This window comes from Manis javanica, chromosome 4 (assembly GCF_040802235.1).
Source record: "Manis javanica isolate MJ-LG chromosome 4, MJ_LKY, whole genome shotgun sequence".
In the NCBI taxonomy this organism is placed as follows: Eukaryota; Metazoa; Chordata; class Mammalia; order Pholidota; family Manidae; genus Manis; species Manis javanica.
The window spans coordinates 79,934,404-79,953,646 of record NC_133159.1 but is presented as its reverse complement, the minus strand read 5'-3'; the positions used below and the strand labels follow the sequence as shown (position 1 = coordinate 79,953,646).

The 19,243-nt window shown below is 48.6% G+C and overlaps 1 protein-coding gene across 3 annotated transcripts in view; it reads left to right on the top strand.

The window, feature by feature from the left end:
* Positions 1-19,243, top strand: part of ABCA4 (ATP binding cassette subfamily A member 4) — a 130,006-nt gene that overhangs the window by 10,678 nt on the left and 100,085 nt on the right. For all 3 annotated transcript variants that reach the window (XM_017660129.3, XM_036998093.2, XM_036998092.2), the window contains exons 4-6: positions 175-314; positions 5,365-5,492; positions 9,941-10,138. In XM_017660129.3, the coding sequence (XP_017515618.3) occupies positions 175-314; positions 5,365-5,492; positions 9,941-10,138 (466 nt within the window). The remainder of the gene's footprint in view (positions 1-174; positions 315-5,364; positions 5,493-9,940; positions 10,139-19,243) is intronic.

The window sequence follows — 19,243 nt, the reverse complement described above, 5'->3', positions numbered from 1 at the left end:
CCTATATGTACAAAGAAGTAAAATATCTCTTTCTCCCTTGATCTTTGCAGTGTTGTTAAGGATACATAGTGTGGCAGCTGGGTAAAGCACATGGTATGTTTAAAAAATAGCACTAGGTGTTATTATGAAAATGACAGCAGTATCTTTATTGATGAAACTTTGTCTTTCTTACAGTTTGGCGAGGGTCTATCGAGATTTTCAAGAACTCCTCATGGATGCACCAGAGAGCCAACCCCTTGGCCATGTTTGGACAGACCTCCAGACCTTGTCCCAACTCATCAACACCTTCCGGACTCACCCTGAGAGAATCGCAGGTAAGATGGGTCTCAGTGTTCTCAGCCATCACTTGCCTGGCATTTGCCACATCCATTAGAAAGACTGAAGTCACAGGAAAGAGTGGGGAGATTTGGTGGGAAAAGAAGCTAGAGGAGGCATGAGACCCACCTTGGTAAGGACTCCCTTCCCTCCAGCCTAGAGAGTAGGAAGTTGGGAAGGAGGACAGGGAGATTTCTCATCCCAGGTAAGTCCAGAGACAGAAAAGAAAATGCCGAGAGAGATCATGTGCTGGAAAGTTTGAGGCTAAGTGCTGGAAGCAGAAGGAGAGTACGGGAAAGACATGGAGCAGCTTTCTGAGAGCCCTGGAGAGTGGGCTAGCAGGAGCGTGCGGGAGCAACAGGGCCACGGAGGCCAGGTAGCATGTCTGTCATGACACAGACATGTACAAGCATCCTGTTTCTTCCAGGCCCTGAGGCAGAGCAGGTTCAGAGTGGGGTGATGCAGGGCGGAGTCTCACAGGCAGGTGCCCCAGAAGGTCCAGGAGGCAGGCCGGGTGAGGGTGGTGGTGGAGTCCATGTATCAGGTCTAGGCTGCATAGGTGAGAAGCGGGTGAAATGGGTAGGCGGTGGGGGCAGGGGGACCGAGAGGTAATTCCCTTGCCTCAGGGGGGTTCTCTGACCTTGTTTTTGTACTGAGGAATGAGCAGGATGGAAGGATTGATGGCTGTTTTCAGAAAGCAAGATATTCCACTTTAGGATCAAAGGCAGGCAAGATGGGCAGGCGAGAGGAGCCCCTAGGTGTGGCCATGGTGGCTGAAGCAGAGCAGAGGTGAAGGTTTAAGTGATGGGGAAGTGAAGGAAATGAGAGGCCAGGCTGATGGGTCACACATGGGCACTGAGGGTACTCAGGAAGGTGGCAGGAGCTAGGCCAGGACTCTGGCATGGTGAGGGGGCAGGATACAGGAGCTCCCTCTCCTGTGCCTCTCTCCTCCCTGGGGAAAAGCAAGGAGCCCACAAGCCCAAGCCCAGCAACCACACTGACAGCTCTGTTGGAAGCTCAAGTCGATGTCGTGTCATGTTCACAGCAGGCTCCTCTGCAGACGGCCAGGGTGTGGCGGAGGCCTGGGCACCGGCTGAAACCCACCCCCAGGGAGGGCAAATAAGCAGCTGGGAGGGAGCAAAACATGCCAGGAACCCAGAAGTTACTGCAGTCCCGGGTGAAGAAAGGCTGCCTGTTGGGGAAAGGTTGTTCTGGAGGTGGGGCTCAGGGTGTCAGGAAGGCATTTGGAGCTGCTGGATACATCCTATGCTCCTAGGAGGGGAATGGGGGGGTGACCCTCAGATGACCTCAGAGGATGACAGGGACGAGGAAGGGGTCTACCAAGGGGATAGGAGGGGCTGGATGGAACTGTTCGTACTCAGGGTTCCAAACAAGAAAAGAGAGAGAATTGTAGAGATCAGCCCCAGGAGCTCCTCACCCATGCGGCTCCCTCAGCCAGGAGCCAGGCAGTGTGCTAGTTCCTGGGGAATGGGGAGGTGGGGCAGAGCAGGTACCCACCCTGAGGACTCCCAGAGTGGAAAGTGGAGGACTGAGGGAACAATGACCCTACTGCAGGGGGTGGGCAGTGGAGGGAAGCCCAGGGAGCTGAGAGCATGGGGAGTCAGCAGGGGAGAGCTCCCCAAGGGGAATGTGATCCTCTCCCCCATCTGGCCACCTTCGCCATCTCTCCCCATTGGAGCAACAAAGGACAGGAGTTAGTTTCAGATGGTACATTAGGATTGCTTCACTACATTCTAGTTCTTTCAGAAATAGAACGCACATACTCTAGTAATTTTCTATAGACCAGATTATGAACATTACCTTCTTTTCTGCTCTTGAAGGAAGTTTACTTAGCTCAAGCTTGCAGGACTTTGTAAGGTATGAGCACAATCAGCATTTTAATGGAAAGCAAAGAGTCAGGCAGGCATCATCCAGAAAGCATTTTTCTCCCAAGTTTAAGGAAGCAGATAAGAACAAGAGCTTCCAAGTCCCGGAGTGACTGTTTATCCCATTCATCCAGTAGAATCGGGGATGAGGCAGACATTTCACTTTGGTGTCTGACTTCATATGGAGTCCGGCTGGAAGGAAGTGTAAAGGAAGTCATCTCAAACCACAGTTTCTCTGTGGTCTTGACAGTGTGTATATGAGAACTCAAATCACTACTTCCTAACCCAATACAAGACTAGTTTTGAACTGCCATACAGATGGTTCCTTCTGCGGGCCTTCAGGCTGTGGGGGAAAATCCTCTAGATGAGAACAGCTTTGAAGGTCTGTGGAGACCAGGTCAGGGAGGCCCGCCAAGGCTCCTGCAGGGGTTTTGACCCCTGGGAACAGAGCCTCTGCAGAACCCTTGGCGTTGGTGGCCTTGAGAGGAGACTGGGAACCCTCCAAGAGTAAAGGGACAGAGTCTCTGAAGGAGGCCCAGGCTGGGGCCTGATGCCTGCCACCAGCACTGTGGACTCTTTCCGAGTCTGTCCAGGGCCTCCCGGTGAGCACCTTGCTCACTGTGAACATCGACTCGTCCCAGAGCCTCCGTGGAGCATTAGAGCTCTGGAAGCTGGCGGCTGTCGCTGGCGTGCGCTTTGCCTGCCAGGCCCCAGTCACCTGGGAAAGTATGCTGCCAGCTGACCCTGTCCTAGCAAACCTGTAGTACTGCATTCTCAGCAGGGGAGGGTTAATGGTAAAACACCAGACGGGAAGCCCCCTCCCCTCCCACCTGCAAGCAAGCTCTGTGGTCTCTCAATCATCATTAAACACTTGGTTCCCAGGAGCCTCTCGCATTCTCCCTCCCGGCTTCTCCCCGCACCCTGCAACTCAGCTCCCATCAGCTCTGTGGGCCTCGGCAGCCCCTCCCCCAACCTCTCATCTTCCCAGGGAAGAGAACAAGACAAACCACATTTTAAACTAAATTTACTTTTCTTTCCTCAGGCCCTGTGTTCACATTTCTCCCTTGGGAGTCCAGGGGAGCTTCTGTCTGGTGTCGGCCACCTCTTACACATTAGGCCCCCATCCCTGCTCAGCATGTGGGGCCAGCACTCTCCTGCCCCTCGCCCTAGGGCCATGGCCACCTGGACCCCAGGCAGGGTGGAAATCACTCCAGTCTCCCTTGCTCTGTCCCTCTCCCCAGCAGGATACCTGCCTGTAAGGTCAGGTGAGTGAGTTAAAGAATAACCAAGAGATAAACAGTCAAATGGGGTCCTGACTCTCAGGTCAAGACAACAGGTATTTATTGGGTGCCTCCTGTCATTCCACACACATTTATCGAGGCCCTGCTTCCATATCAGGCTCTAAAGCTGGGTGTCAGAGAGAGGTGACTTCAAGGGCTTAGGCTGTGTGCCCAGCCTCACCAGGTATGCTGAAGGGTATAACAACAGTCTCCGCAACCTACTCTCAAGAGACTGCATGTGGGTGTTGAGGGTGGTGTCCCCTGAGGCCAGCATGTACACCATAATGCTGTTTATAAAAAGTGGGAAGAACAACTGAGCTGGCGCCTGGGGGAAGGAAGAAAGGAAGCCGGGTTGGAAGGTGGCAGGACTTAGGTTATCAAAGAGGAAGGCAGGCAAGAGTAAACTAAAGCAGCCTGTTCAGCCCTCTCCTCCTCTGGGCCCCCTCCTGCATTCGGCTTCCCTCTACAAATGGTAGTAATTTTGCCCCCCAAGTGGCACAGCTCTAGAAAGGCACTGTGAACTGGAACCTCAGGATGGTGGCCCCTACCCTAGCAGTGTGGCCTGTGACCTGTCCCCTTTTAAAAGGAAATTAGCACCAGGATCAATCTGGACAAGACCTTGTGCGGGGAAAGCCATCATCTGAAACTGAAGGGATGGCAGTCAAGCTCTCAGCGGGTAGGCCTCTTGGTTGCCCTGGTGAGGGAAGAATTTGGGGAGGGAGAGGATGGTGTTAGGGCCAGGAAAGAGCAGGGGTGGTTAAAGTTAAAGAAGAACTGAGATAAGCAGTCAGCCAGGCTCCCAGGAGAGTTGAGATGTAGAGATACGCATTTTCATGAACTGTGGCCATAGCCAGCTTGAGGCTGAGTGTTGGTCCTGGTAGCAGGCAGAAGAGATGGGTGGCCTGGGTGTGAATCCCTAGGGAGGTGTCAGAATATGAACACCATCAGAACAAGCATTTATTGAGTGCTCACCATTGTCAGGCCTGGAAGCTAACCACTTAGCATTCTTTATCCAGAGTCACTCCCTCAATAACCATGTGATGTCGATACGGAAAGTGCAGACACAGAGAGGTTCAGTCACTTGCTCCAAGGTCACCTGAACTCTTAGGAGTCCTTTATGCCTCCTTATGAAGAAATGTCTGTTTCTAGCATGTTCTAAGAGGAGCTAGAGAGAATGTGGCTGGGACTGATCAGGGTATGAAATGGTATCCCCTCGCCCACTGGGAACTTTCCTTGCCCCAAACATTCATCACCTCTCTTAAGTCAGTACCTGAGCTGAGAGCCTTAGCTGAGCTGACAGAGCACCAAGAAGGGTCCTCTACCCCACGACAGCGGCAGTGTGGACACAGCACGCTTCTTGACTAGGGTTTTCCATCCTTTGTATTATTGACATTCACGACCAGATAGTTCTGTGCTTTGGGGGAGATACTGGGGCGCGATTGTCCTGTGCATTGTGTGGATGTTTAGCAGCACCCCTGGCCTCCACCTAGTAGCACTTCCACAATTATTACCACCAAAAATGTCTCCAGACATTGCCAGATCTTTCCAGGGGAGACAAAATTACCCTGCTCTGGTCCCTCACCCCCTCTCAGTTGAGAGCCAGTCCCAGCCCAACCCCACAGGGCATCTACCATGCCATCTGCTGCCCCAAGTACACTTTTCCCCCCTTATGTGCCATCCCCCAGACTTTCACCCAGCTGCTTCGACATGGCACCAGTATGTGACTGTCAGTGACAGCAGGAGCCTCAGCCTCCAGGCACTACCAGGGAACCTGAGAACAGAACCTTCTTCTGAGAGTTGTTTAGACATGTTTCCAATCAATTCTAGACGTTCTCCCTTTTTTGAGCCTTTTCCCCTTCAACACCCTGTTCTTTGATATATAGGAAGAGGAATACGAATTCGGGACATTCTAAAAGATGAAGAAACACTGACCCTATTTCTCATGAAAAACATTGGCTTGTCTGACTCAGTTGTCCACCTTCTGATCAACTCCCAAGTCCGTCCAGAACAGGTGGGTGGATGTCCCTGGTCAGTGGTCCCGTGGGGGGCGGGGGAGCCCTGAGCCTGAGCAAGGCAAGGGAGACCTTGTATTTTCTCCCTTTTTGCTTTCACATTCAGAATCCACAATTACTGCCACATATTCGGAAAGATACCTGGGGGTCAGTTGAGATGATGAGGATTCCCATTCCAGGATTCTGAAGTGGTGAAATCCTGGCAACACTTCAGACATCTCAGATTTTTATAACTGGAAGGAACCTTGAGATCACAACCTCTAATCCTCTTAGAATTGAGGAAACTGAGGTTTGCTCATGTGTGTATCAAATATCTGGGGACACTTTAGGTGCTAGTGTCCACACTGTACAATATAGTCAAGCCTCTGACTCCAGGAGCCTACATTCCAGTGGGGGCCCAGGTGGTAATCAACTAGACAAAGGATGCCAGGTGAGTCAGGTGCTGTGAGGAACACCTAGCAGCGGCAGGTGTTAGAGGGGGCTGGGGGCGTGGGATGAGATGGTCAGGGAGATGGTATTTGAGCATACCTGACTGAGACAAGGCAGCCTGGACAGGAGCACTCTGGGCCAAGAACCTGGCAGTGCACAGTGGGTGTGCTAAGGTAACCTCTCCAGGTCACAGAACCTGATACAGTGGCACGTAAAGCAGGCCTCTGATTTCTGAACCATTTTCTTCTCAGTGCCAGGCACAGCCCTCTTCCATCCCCCTTGCACATTGTGACCTATTCTCCCCACCCCAAATCTATTTCATCCGTTTTCATACGCTCCTATATTTACTCAGTGTTTTTACCACTATCACGTGACTTTCACATCTGTCAGCTCCTGCGGTCCTCACATTGATCCTGGCATGGCTCACACAGATGGGGAAACTGAGGCATCTGGTGATGAAGTGATTTGCACACAACTATAGGATACAAAATTGTCAGAGCTGGAGTGGAATCCAGGTCTTCTCAGTCCTAATTCAGTATTCCTTATGCTAGCTTGTTCAGTGGTTCTCAGAGTCCAAGACCTGTAGCACAGCCAGGACTGGGAGATTGTTAGGAATGCAAATTCTCACTCTGCACTCCACACTGACCAGAGGTCTGTGTTTTAACAAGCCCTCCAGGTGATTCTGACAGGCTCAGGGGTGAAAAACCCCACTCTAGTGTGGGGCCTCCCAGGCTCCTGGCCCAGCGTCCTGGGTGTGTGGGTTCTGAGCATGATGCATACTCTGAGAATGCAAGATACGCAGCACAGATAGCACAGATGCCCCTCCCACCTCTCCCTGGCCAGGCGGCACCTCCTCCAGACTCCAGGGGAGGCCAGCACAGACAGAATTTCAGGGCCTGTGTCAGTGCTGAGATAAAGGTCTATGCAGGGTGCCATCTGAGCCCGGAGGAGGGTGGGGGGCCCCAACCAGGGGCCAGCCTGGTTGGGGCTGGCTCTGTTGAAAGGGAGTTCTTAAGCTGCTTCTCTGCACAAACAGTGAAGAAGCCCATACCTGCTTTTCTGGCTTCTCAGACCCTGAGGTTCTCACCAAAACTAGGCAAGAGGAACTGAGACTCAATCCTGGGGCCGTGTGTCAGGCCCTTGGAGCAAAGCATGTGCAGTGTGCAGGCCTCAGTTGCAGGGGCTCCCAGCAGGGCCTTTAAAAGTCTGCGTTCCCCCAACCCCAGCTCACGGCCGGTGGGGGCAGGAGCATGGATTACTCATTTTCCCCTTTGCTTTTTCCTCTGCTCATAAAATCCAAGTCCTGGAAATGCCTGTGATGACTTCCAGTTGGTAATAAAAGGCAGATAAGGGCAGGAATTTAGGGGAAATTTCTTTCCATTTCCTCACTGACCTGACATTGGGTATCTAGTTGCTGTACTCCTAGTGTCAGTGCTAAGGCCTTTAGTGGGGAGAGAAGGAGGGGCCGGGTCACCGGCTTGGGCCTTTATTTGGCACTGCTGGCTGTGGTTAGATGATGCTTCCCTGATCAGCAAACTGCCAGAGCTAAGAGGGAGCTCAGAGCACTTTGGCTTTACAGGGGCGGTCCTGCTGACCTGGCTCTCTGCATCTCCGTGCCCACCCTGTTCTCAGCCTGGTGCCTTGGGCGCCTGTCTCCTGGTCTCTACCTCTGTCTTCCTCCAGCTCTGCAACCCCTTAGTAGCACTGTCTACTAGAACTTTCCTCTCTGATGGCAGTGTTCTCTCTGTGACATCCAGTATGGTAGCCAGTAGCCACAAGTGGCTGGTAGGCCCTTGAGATGGCGCTAGTGCTGCCGAGGAACTGAATTTTAAATGTTACTTAATTTTACTTTAAATAGTCACAGGTGGCTTACAGCTCTCTAAATGATCATCCTCATCAGACGTGGAGTTCTGTTTTACCATCAGTATTGGATACCCGTCCTGGCCCTTTCTGCTTGGTATCTGAGCATCTCTATCTCCATCTAAGGAATTATTAGACAGTGAGAGTGGTATAGTTCTCTGGCCTGTCACTCACCTCATCCTCTGTCCCCAACCAGTAAACTCCTGGACTTGCTTGAAGCCCCAGCCCAAATTTTGCCTCCTCGGTGAAATCTTTCATAAACCCTCCTTTCTTTGTCCTGCCCCTCCCTCTTCCCTACCAGATAAAGAGCTAACTAGCAGTGGTTAAGCACAAGCTCTGAGTTCAAATCTCAGCAAGGCCACACAGTTAACTCACCACCCTGCAAGTTAACTACTCATTGCCTCTGTTTTCTCATCTGTAAAATGGAGATTATGAATGTGCCCTTCACATTGTTGTGGTTAAAAAAAGAACACATATACAGCACTTAGTGCCTGGCACACAGGAAAACAATAAGTACTAGCTGTTTTTACTAGCTATTCTTGACACTCCATTTTCATGCTCTGGTGTCACTATATTCGGTCTAGCTCTTTAAATGCCTGCCTTTCCAGCTAGCTGGTGAATTCCTTGGGAAGCAGAAAATTCACCTTATTCTCTCTGTATCCCCAGGACCTGTCCTAGTCCCTGCAGAATGGGAGCTCAGTGGATGGGCATGGAATGAATGACTGACTGAGTGAAAGAGTGAGCCAGGACCTTCACAGTGCCCCAGCTTTCCCACTAGCTTGCTATGGAACCTTCTCAAGTCACCAAACCCCTCCTCCATCACTTTTCTACCCTGGAATATTATAGGCTTGGACAAAATGAGCTCATTGATTCCATCCACTTTAAAATGTTTCAGCCTCTGGAATTAGAAATGGGGATGGGATGCTGCCTCGGCATAATAAGCAAAGTGTGGGAGAAATAGGAAGGCTCTGTTGGAGCATGCACTCAGTTACAGTCTCCTGTGATGGATAGCACTCACGCCAACCCAGCAGACAGCCTCGACCTGTGCCTCACTGAGGGGCCAGGCTTCCGTATGTGGTCTGGACACTCTCCATGCAGCTGGGTAGCAGAGCCTGGGCCTGCTCTGCAGTCCAGCCCAGAGGACTGGCTAATTGGAAGCTCTGGGGAAACTGTGGAGGCCAGGGAAGCTCCTGAACCTGTTGGTAGTACTCGGGATCTTGTCCACAGCTGGGAGGCCAGGACTCTAGGAGGCCAGTTACTCTGTTGGGTGGCCAAAGGTACCTGGCTGGGGTTGAGGACACTCTAGCCTCTGGAGGTTGTCATGGGATTATGCTTCAAGAGTCACTGTCCATGGGCTCCACAGCAGCTGGAGGGTGTGGCTTTGCCAGTCATGGGAGTTGTCAAATAAAATACAGGTGCCTATTTTAATTTGAATTTCAGATAAACAGCAAATGCTTTTTAGGCATATATCCCATTTGGATGCTCTTTGGGACATGCTTGCACTAAAGCTTGTTCATTGTTCATCTGAAATTCAAATTTAATGGGGCATCTAATATTTTTAGCTATATCTGGTGAGAAAAGACATAGGGGATTGGTCATCTGCCATTACCCCAAATGCATTCTAACCCCTCCCCATTCCAGCTCCAGGGGGTGGATCCTGATTGTACCTTGGCATCAAATGCTAAGAGGGTCTCCCAAATCATAAATGGTTCTCTGATGAAATAAGTCTTGGGAGTATTAACTGCCTGTTGCTACTGTAAGAAATTACACAAACTTCATAACTTAAAACACATATTTTTTATCTTATGGTTCTAGAAGTCAGAAGTCTGAAAGTCAAGGCATTGGCAGGAGCATGTTCATTGAAGGAAATCCATTTTCCAGTTTCCAGAGAGTGTCACATGCCTAGGCTGGCTGTTTCTCTGCCTTCCTCTTCCATATTCAAAGCACCTTTGTGATTACATCGGGCCTACCCAGTAATCCAAAATATTTTACCTTGAAGTCAGCTGATTAGCAACCTTAACTTCATCCGCAATCTCAGTTCCGCTTTCCATGCAACATAATGTATTCACAGGTTCTGCAGGTTAAGACAGGGACATCTTTGGGGGGCTGGTATTCTCTTGTCACAGGGAGGTTTTCAGTGTTGCTTCTCCCTCTGCAGTTTGCTCATGGAGTCCCAGATCTGTTGCTGAAAGACATTGCCTGCAGTGAGGCCCTCCTAGAGCGCTTTGTAATCTTCAGCCAGCGCCGCGGAGCACAGGCAGTGCGTGAGGCCATATGCTCCCTCTCCCAGGGCACCCTACAGTGGATGGAAGACACTCTGTATGCCAATGTGGACTTCCTGAAGCTCTTCCGGGTGGTAAGTGAGTTTGGAGCTACTCGTTTCTGGGAAGGTAATTCCTGGGGGCAGCAGAGCCTGGTAGTAGGCCATCGGGAACTCATAAACTGACAGTTGAGGAGGGCGTGAGTCTGGTGTTCAAGACAGTCCCTGAGGAAACTCCAGGTTCCAAAGACCCAAGGAATCTTGACTGGTAGTCATCCTAGAGCACGTGGGGGTCACTATATAGTTTGCCATTAGGTACGTGTTGTGATAAATCTTCTCCAACACCTCTGGCAGCATGGAAAGGAGGAGGTCTTGTCGAAGTCCCTGCCCTACCATTTCCTAGGTGCTCATGGGCAAGATAGTTGACTTCCTGAACCCTTTGCTCAGCTCTGTAACAAATAAATATTTTATAAAGTGATAAGATACATGAAAAAAATTAATAAATTTTGATAAATGAGAGCTTTATGCTCCCTCCTTTAGGTCTGTTCTTGACCCCAAAGATTGCTGTTTCTGGGTTTAAAAAAAAAAAAAGAGCCTAGAATTATTATTTTTATAGCCGGTAGAAAAATAATAGTCTCAAAAATCTGGCAAGTCCTGATCCTCCACTCTGTGTTCCAGAACTGTACTGAGGCACACTGCTTGGAACTTGATAAGGTCTCCTCTTTTGCCAGAAGAATAAAATGAGCGGGAATTACATAAAGGGAGGTGTAGAGCAGTGGTTCTCATACTTCAGTGTAAGAAAATTATCAGGAAAGCTGGGAAAAAAATGCAAATTCCAATCCCCACAGACTACTTCAGGAGATCTGGGCTGGGCCAGGATCTGGCGTTGTCTTAGGTGATTCCAATGAAGGTCATTTAGAGGCCAGGCTTTAAGAAACACTCAAAATAATCCTTCAAAGAAGGTGACATAATGTTTCCAGCATTTAATTGGGCTTATTCTTGTGCCTACATTCTCATTTCCAGAGCTGTGTTGTGGGGTGTATTAGTTGCTGAGGATTTGGTTGAGGAATTTGTGTCTTGCCTTTCTATGATTGCTCTTTCAAATCCAGAACACCTACTCTCAGCTTGTCTTAAAAAGCAAGCTGAAGACTTTTTAATATGAAGCAAAATAAAACAAGACCCCACAGTTTTGAGTTCACACATTATCCCTTTCAAAATGTGACTTCCCCTAGAATGTTACTCTGCAGTGCGCCCCGCTCACTGGGTGGGCCTCCAGAGTGGTGAAAGGGGTTGGGACCTGTGGATGTGCCAGAGATCCCAGGACCCCAGAAAAGATCTCTCAGCTCCCGACACTGCAGGGAAAATAAAAAGCCATGTGGCTCAAAATTCTCTGTCCAAAGATCCAAGAGGAACCCAGTACTGCACTCATTCCCTGGTGTGTTTTCAGAATCAGACAGAAGAATAAGGTTGTAAAGATCCCTATTCTGCGCAGCTGCACAGCCACACAGCGAGGAGACCAGTAACCTGTGTTTGGAGGGATGCAGGAGCTTTCCCGGGCAGCCAGGATCAGCAATCTCGGCACTAGGAAAGGGGCAGGTCATGCATTTCTTTTTGAAGCACTTTGACCACTGGTATAGAAAAATGTACCTTCAGGGCCTGGCCAGCAATTCTAGGAGGATAGTTGTGGATGTAGCAGAAATAAAGGGGCACCTGGGCAAATCTTTTCTTTAGAGACTGGACCATGGCTTCAGGATGTTTATTTATCAGACAAGAAAGACCAGAAAGTCTTTCCTTCTGCCTTTACATGTTGCTTGGGCAACTGCTAGAGTTCAGAAACCAGAGACCTTTGGCCGGGCTTTCTCAGTGACCTGAGCCAGGTCTGTATGCTTGCTCCCCACCTCTGTCTGTGTGTCTGTGCACTCAACCCTGACCTGGGTGCCTGCGAGAGGCAGGCACTGTGCGCAAGCCAAGCTCCAACCGTGAGCCCTCTTTGAACTCTCAGCCCTGAGACAAGCAAACAGGCCAGGTCGCAGCAGCATGGCTTACGGATATGAACAGCAAGATCACTGGGCCTTGAGCAGTGGCTCCCAGCCTGGCTTTGTATCAAACCATCTGGGGAGCTTTTAAAAACTAGGAATGCCTACCTCCCCACCCCCAGAGATTCTAATTCAGTTGGCCTTTAGTATTTTTTAAACCTTCCAGATCATTCCTATGTCCAGCCTAGGTTGATAATCACTGACCTAGAAAGGAGCTTGATTTACATTCTCAATTTCTGTAGACCAAACATAATATGATAGTACCCCAAATACCTCTAAGGCTTTAAGGCACTTTCATTTGATCACTGGTAAGTCCAGGCTGCTGTGGAAACACATCCCCTCGGCTGTTCTCTTCACAAACCAGGGAGTGGCCCCCCAGAGACCACCTAGAGGAGAAAACCCTGGCAGGAGCTGGGCTTGAGGACTACTCCTACCCCTGCTCATCACTGGAGAAAGACCTGGCCAACGCAAGACACATGGGTCCCAAGCAAAGAAGCAAACACCCTGTCCAGTGCCCTTAAAATGTGCTTTTCCATTTGACAAGTGGCAAAGTGGCTAAACATTAAAAAAAATTACTAATAAGAAGACCTAAATGAAATTGTAGGCATTATGATGAATTTTTGCTTTTACTGCTCCCTTACCCATCCTATCAGTGTTTTTAGAAAAACAGTCCTGAGGCAGCACAGGACAGTTCAGGCCAGACCCTCTGTCTGCCCCTTGGCGGGGGGTGCATGGCGAGGCAGGGCTGCCTGGAGCTGAGGGGCGGGGGCCTTTCTCTGGGAGGAGGCTGTTATTGCAGCTGGTTGGCGAGCAGCCATGCTTAACTCCAGTGTGGGGAATGCTGTGCCCTCTGTTCTCCGGGGTTGCTTCTCATACTCACGTACACCAGCGTAAAACTAAGATTTTATTAAATGCCAAGTCAATGCTCATTAACAAAGAAAGAGGGGCAATGTCAGTAAACCACTGTGACGGCACCTGCCCCTGTTGTGTAAGGAGCTGGGGCTGTGGGTGGGGCGGGAGTGTGACCTCCAGACCCAGGAATTCGTGCCGCTGAGACAAGCAGAGAGGGGCTGTAGGGGGTCAGCGCCAACTGGGTCCAGCTGTGTTTTTTCTCAGCCCCTTGGAAATTAGAAGGGAGTGTTGTCATCCTCAAATAATACAAACGCATTACCCACAGCCTTACTCCACACCACCCATCCCCTTATGTATCCTCACACAAACTCAGGTACAAGTTCACGTGTGCACGCACTCACGCAGAGGGGGCCCAGGGGCCTGGGTGGGCTGGGAAGGAAACAAGCAGTCAGGTAGTTCACTCTCTTTTTTTTTATTATTTCTTTTTTCTATTTGATTTTTTAATAATGAAGCATAGTTGACATACATACAATATTAGTTCCAGGGGTACAACATAGTATTTCGCCATTTATATACATCAAGAGATGCTCGCCATGATAAATGTAGTCACCTTTGTCACCATGCAAGTCATTATAGCATCAGTGACAGGATTCCTCACGCTGTACTTCTCATTCCTGCGATTTGTTTTTTACCTGCAAGTGTGTACCCCGTGATCCCCTTCACCTATTTGCCCATCCCCCACCTGCCTCCCCTCTGGCAACCACTTCTTTCTCTGTATTTGTGGGTCTGTTTGTTCATTTGTTTTGTTTTTTAGATTCCACATGTAAGTGAAATCACATGGTATTTGTCTAGCGGCCTGGGCCCCCGTTGGCCTCCCCGTGGCTGAGATAGCCTGAAAGAGTCTGGCTTCACCTGTGGTCTTTTTGGGCTCCACGCCCCCAGCTTGAAGCCGAGCAGCTCAAAGTGGGGCCCCAGCGTCCTGACTGCCAACTGTACCTGAAATGTTTCACACCTCATAAAAAATGGTGTGTCAGTTTCATGTTGGGACGTTTTCCCATCTGATTTGGCCCAAGGCATGCGTGCCCCTCCTTCTCCTCCCTCTCTGATCCTTCCTGTTTTCTCTCCGACTCTGGTGCTCAGCTTTGAAATCTTGCTGAGAAGCAAATCTGTCCCTTCTGCTCTACGTGTTTATTTGTGGAAGTTCGGCAGGGGAACTGAAGCGGATGCCAGGGCCTGCCACACTGCTGGGAAATCTGTTCCCCTCCCTCCCCCATTCTCAATGGACGCTGATAGAGGAAACCTGGCCTCCCCGGCATTGGGCCCACGGTTTTCCCCTTTGCAGTCGCTTCCAGTGTGGCGTGATTCAGCTTTCTTTACTTCCCCTCAGCCACTACTCTGTAGCCGCCTTTACTTTTCTGCCTTCATTTCACCCGCATCTCTCACTACAGGATGGCTGACCATTGAGTTCCAGGGGAAAAAAGACCCAGTCCTGGCGGTCCAGACTACATACTCCTTGCAGTGTCCTGCTGTGTCCTTGGCTCTGCTCCCTAAATTCCTGGACCGCCTGGTATACATATGGGTGGACTGCTCACTGTCCAGTGTAAGCTGGCCATGGTTTCTGCTCTTGGGATCATTCACTGCAGTTTGTTAAATTCCAACTGTGTTTCAATTTTCAGATGATGTTGCTGCATTGAAATCTGGAAAGCCCCATGTCTCCAGGATTTTACAGTGAGATTCCATTAATGACGTAACTTCATCATTTTTCTCTCCCTTCCGATCCTGGCTCACTGGGCTACCAGCTTTCTCCCCCTGTGCGTGAGGGTCTGGGGAGGGAAGAAGAGAGAGGACTGGCAAAGCGCGCCTGCAGAGCAGGGGTGGCAGCATGGCTATTAGGGGAAAACAAAACCAAGTCAGAAAATAGGTTTTTGAGGGTTTTTTTTTTTTGAGAATTTTTAAGCCATAGCAAGCAGATTTGATGTACATCATTAATATCTGTTCTGCCTACATCTACAAAATTTTGTGTCTATTAGAATCAAAATCTCCCCTGGATGTACATTAAATGTACGTTAGGCCTAAGAACTTGATCATCATTGGCCTGGCCTTGATTTCTTTTAGGCTCCAGGCATACAATAGGCCAGAGCTTATTTTCATGACATATCAGACATTGTTTTTATGAATTTAAAAAGAAAAAATATACGGAGAGATGAAAATTAAGTCACTGAGAACATGAACTGCCCCTGTGAAGGCCGCTCTTAGGGTGCTGTCCTGAGGCCCTGAGCTTTGTTCAGCAGACAGTTTGAGCACCAGTGCGTTAAGCATCAGTCTCTCAGGGTAAACTGGCTTGAAAAAGGATTTTGGTCTCAGGTATTTCTTTTATCTACGGAGTAGTAAAGAAAAGTTCTTAACCTTTTTCTGGACTAGGACTACCTTTGTAAATATGGCAACAGCTCTAAACCTTTTCCCTAGAGGAGTGTGTCCACATAGACACACAGGGCATCAGCGCTCATGGGCCTCTGAAGCCAGACCCCAGGTTAAGAGCTCTTGTATTAAAATTTTTTTCCTACCTACCATGAATATATGTCTTTTCCTACAGGTATCAATATGACCATAAAGTATTGCTTAACTCTCTTTATGAAGCAATCAGCTTCTCCCCTGAGCATGGGACGTGGTAGTTGGAGGAGTTGAGGGTGGGCAGCCACTGGAGCACACAAAGACCTCCTGGTAACCAGGAGACATGGTCCTGCCTCGGGCCTGGCCCCCAGCTTGATGTCGTTTAAAAGATCTCAGCTTTCCCATCTGTAAAATCAAGATAACAAGACCTCTGCTGTGTGTGTCATGGGATGGTAGTAAAATTCACATTGCAGAAGGTGGAAAAGCCCTTTGGAACCAGAAGGCATCTGTGCTCTCCCCAGAGCAAGGGCACAGTCACTTTGGGGCAGATGCCACTGTCCCCCCATCATGGCTCCCAGACACGTCCTCCTCAAGCACAGGTGGCGCTCTCCCGCCTCAAACCCCTCGCACTAGCGGGAGATATGTGTCGTGAGGGAACTTGTGACTGCCCCTAGATTCCAAGCTCAGTTATGTTTTCATCAACCACAAATACCAAGATTCAAGTCACAGCAGAGAGAAAAAAGGCCTGGTTTCTGTTGAGCTAAACAAGGTCCCATAACTTGTCTGTTCACATACCCCAGAGCCCACCCTCTCATTCAGATGCTCTGTCCCCTCCAGTCCTGGGAGACAGCATGTCTCTGTGAGCTCTCTGGGTAAAGACAGTTTGGCATTTCCCTCCCACCCCCCTGAGTGATTTAGTCTGAATTCTCCACTCATGACGCATTTCCTGGTACTAGGGGTGCCCCCGCCTGGTTGCCCCTCACCACAGAGGCCAGCTTCCTCTCTTTTCATCTGATGCTTAACAACTGTCAGGTTGCAACAAACATGCTTCAAATCCACATTCTCTCTGTTGCCTAGCAACAACTTCCCTCCCGGATAAATCTGGATTTCCTGTAGCAGCAGCCTGGGACTGAATGCAGCAGGTCCACGTTCTGTCCACCACTTCATCTGCTTTCTGCATCTGTCTGGGTGCTTTTAAGACAGCATCTTATCCTTCATTCCAGAAACTTCCACTGGCCCCCAGAGGCTATGTTGTCCCTGCAAAGACCTAAGGCTACCTTTTACCCTTGCTTTAGGTAGATCTTCAACTTAGAAATCAATGCTGTTTTCCAGATGGTCTTCTTTGAATTGGGGAAAGTAAAATAAACAAAAATTTCGAATCATAAAAAGTTTCTTTTGTGTGCCGGCAGAGCAGCATCTGCTTAACTAACATTGGATCCAAAGCATCGGCAAATATGTCTCAAACAGGATTTTTTAGTAGCTAATGTGCTTTATTCTGCTTTAAGAAAAATTATTGCACAGTCCCAAAGGACAGACGTGTTTCTTGTCCCTTGATAACCCAAAGACCTTCTTGGTTGCTATCTAGGGTCTTTATTAAGTTCTCAAGCACAGGATCAAGTCCCAGGGGCCCCTCAGTCCAGCTGCAGCTAATGGGAGGTGATAGGGACACGTCCTTTCCGTACCCCTACTTGCATACCCAGTCTTCCTTAGGAGGGCTAGTGAGACCTTACCTTGGCTTGGTAGGACTGGCCTAGTAATGACATGGAAAGGTTGTTATTTGAGAAATTAAGAGAACTTGTTTGGCATAGGAAGCAGTGGTGTGTGTGTGTGTGTGTAATAATACTTACCATTTTGGCCTATGACCTTTTTTCCAGAAATGTTTTCACATTTCCATTCAAATCAACTTATAGTCTTTTCCAGTTGTTTTGGCAGGAACAATCCACGCACATTTGAATAGATAATGGGGGAGGGAACAAAAAGAAGAAGAGAGCCCTAGGAGAGTCATTCTATAATTGATGGCCATATCAGTCAGACAAATGGTGAGCAGACACATGTGGGGGGCTCCCCAGAGGGCCAGGCACCGCCCTGAGGTGGAAGTGGTGTCTAAAACAAAGGCCGAGTGCTAGGCCTTCATTACTCACCATCTCTAATGGAAAGAGCTAGGAAAGGAGTTAAGGTTATGGTGCCAGGCACACAGCTGGAGCTCAGTAAATACTTGAAAAATGAATATTATTAAATTATTAACAAGATTGAAAAAAAGAAAGAGTTAGCCAGACGCAAAAGTGCTTCTCAATCTGTGTTCCTCCAGTTTCCTCTTCCCCAAATTCCTGGTTGTGTACTTAACTCACTGTCTTTCTAGTCAGTTTCTCTTGCTGGCTCTACTCACCTCCCTCCCTCCACCTGGAATCCCTGGTCCTCCCCTTCCATCCACAAACAGTGCCCTCACACTCATGATCATCAGTTTGTCTTCTTTTAAACATCAGCTCAAGTGCCACTTTCCCCAACCCCAGCTGGAACTGACCACTCCCTTCCTGTAAGTCACCATCATACCTATAGAGACATACCTCATGGAACCTAACAAACCTCAATGGACTCTGTCTCTTTTCCACTTGATTATAGAGTTAATTACTCATTAATTAACACGACACATTTGTAGAGTGCCTACTGTGTACCATGCCCTGAAATAGAAAAATAAAATAAAGACTATTCCTATGCTTAAGGAGCTTGCAGTGTAGTGGACAGACAGATACACTAACAATAATAGCAAACCAATATAAAATTGATGAATGAATGCACTGGGAATTCTAGGAGCAGCTAGGAGGGGCACATCACCCATGGGGAAGGAAGGCAGGAAGAGCATGGTAATGAGGGAAAGAAAGCTTTCTTGAGGAGGTGAGGTGGTTTCACACGAGTGAACTCTGGCCCCCAGGGGTGGAGTGAGGATGTGGAATGGGGTGCACTGGCCATTTATATATGAGCCCCAAAAATGTAGGCATAGTATCTAAGAGCTATGAGCTTCGCAGAGCCTACAGAAATGTTCAAGACATGAAAATAAAAAATTATTGTTCTGAAATACAAAGAAAAATCTTTACAGTTGAAATTACTAAGCATTAAATTGAATGTTTAAAGGAGGGAATATTATTCAATTTTATTGTTGAATTTAATATTCATAAAATTTGAAATTCAAAAACTATTTTATAGTTCAGGTTTTCCCACTTTAAAAACTTCCCTAAGTATTTGCAGTGATGGCTGAGAAATCATACCAGAATTACTTTTTATTAAATGAGTTATTCAATGCCAAATAATTACAAAAGCAAAAAAAAAACCTTAAAAAATGTACTTATCGATATCTATATCAATATACAGATATAGAGACATACAGATATGATAGAGACATGGGTACTTTTCAGTGCATTGAATTTGATGTGGGATGGAGTTTTAAGACCGGAGTGTGCCTGGAGCCTATTGAGGTGAAGGAGAAGAGATGGAAAGATGCCTGCTTGGAAAAAACATAGCCACAGACGACCTCCAGCTCACACTCAAGTGAAGAAAACGGTCAACAAACTCATAAAGGGAAATAATTAATAGCAGTAGGAGCTGGTGACTGATGTCCAATCTCTCTGGACATGTGACTGTAACAATTCCTTATTTTCTGTGCCTCTAGGCTCCTGGCTCCTCTTAGGTGCCTTCCCATCATCTAGGACCTAGCTGTTTTTTCTCTGCACAGCTTTTTTGGACTCCAGCCCTTGATTCCTGCTTCCTTTTAAAGCATTCTTTCAGTTATCTCTTGGCTACCCTCTTTGCAATTGGAAGGCTCATCCTGCCCCACACTTAGAGCAGCACCAGTTCCTAAATTCCAGGCTGGGGATGGGAATGGGGAAGAATCAGTGATGTCTCTCAGACTTCTAGCTTTGGTGACCGG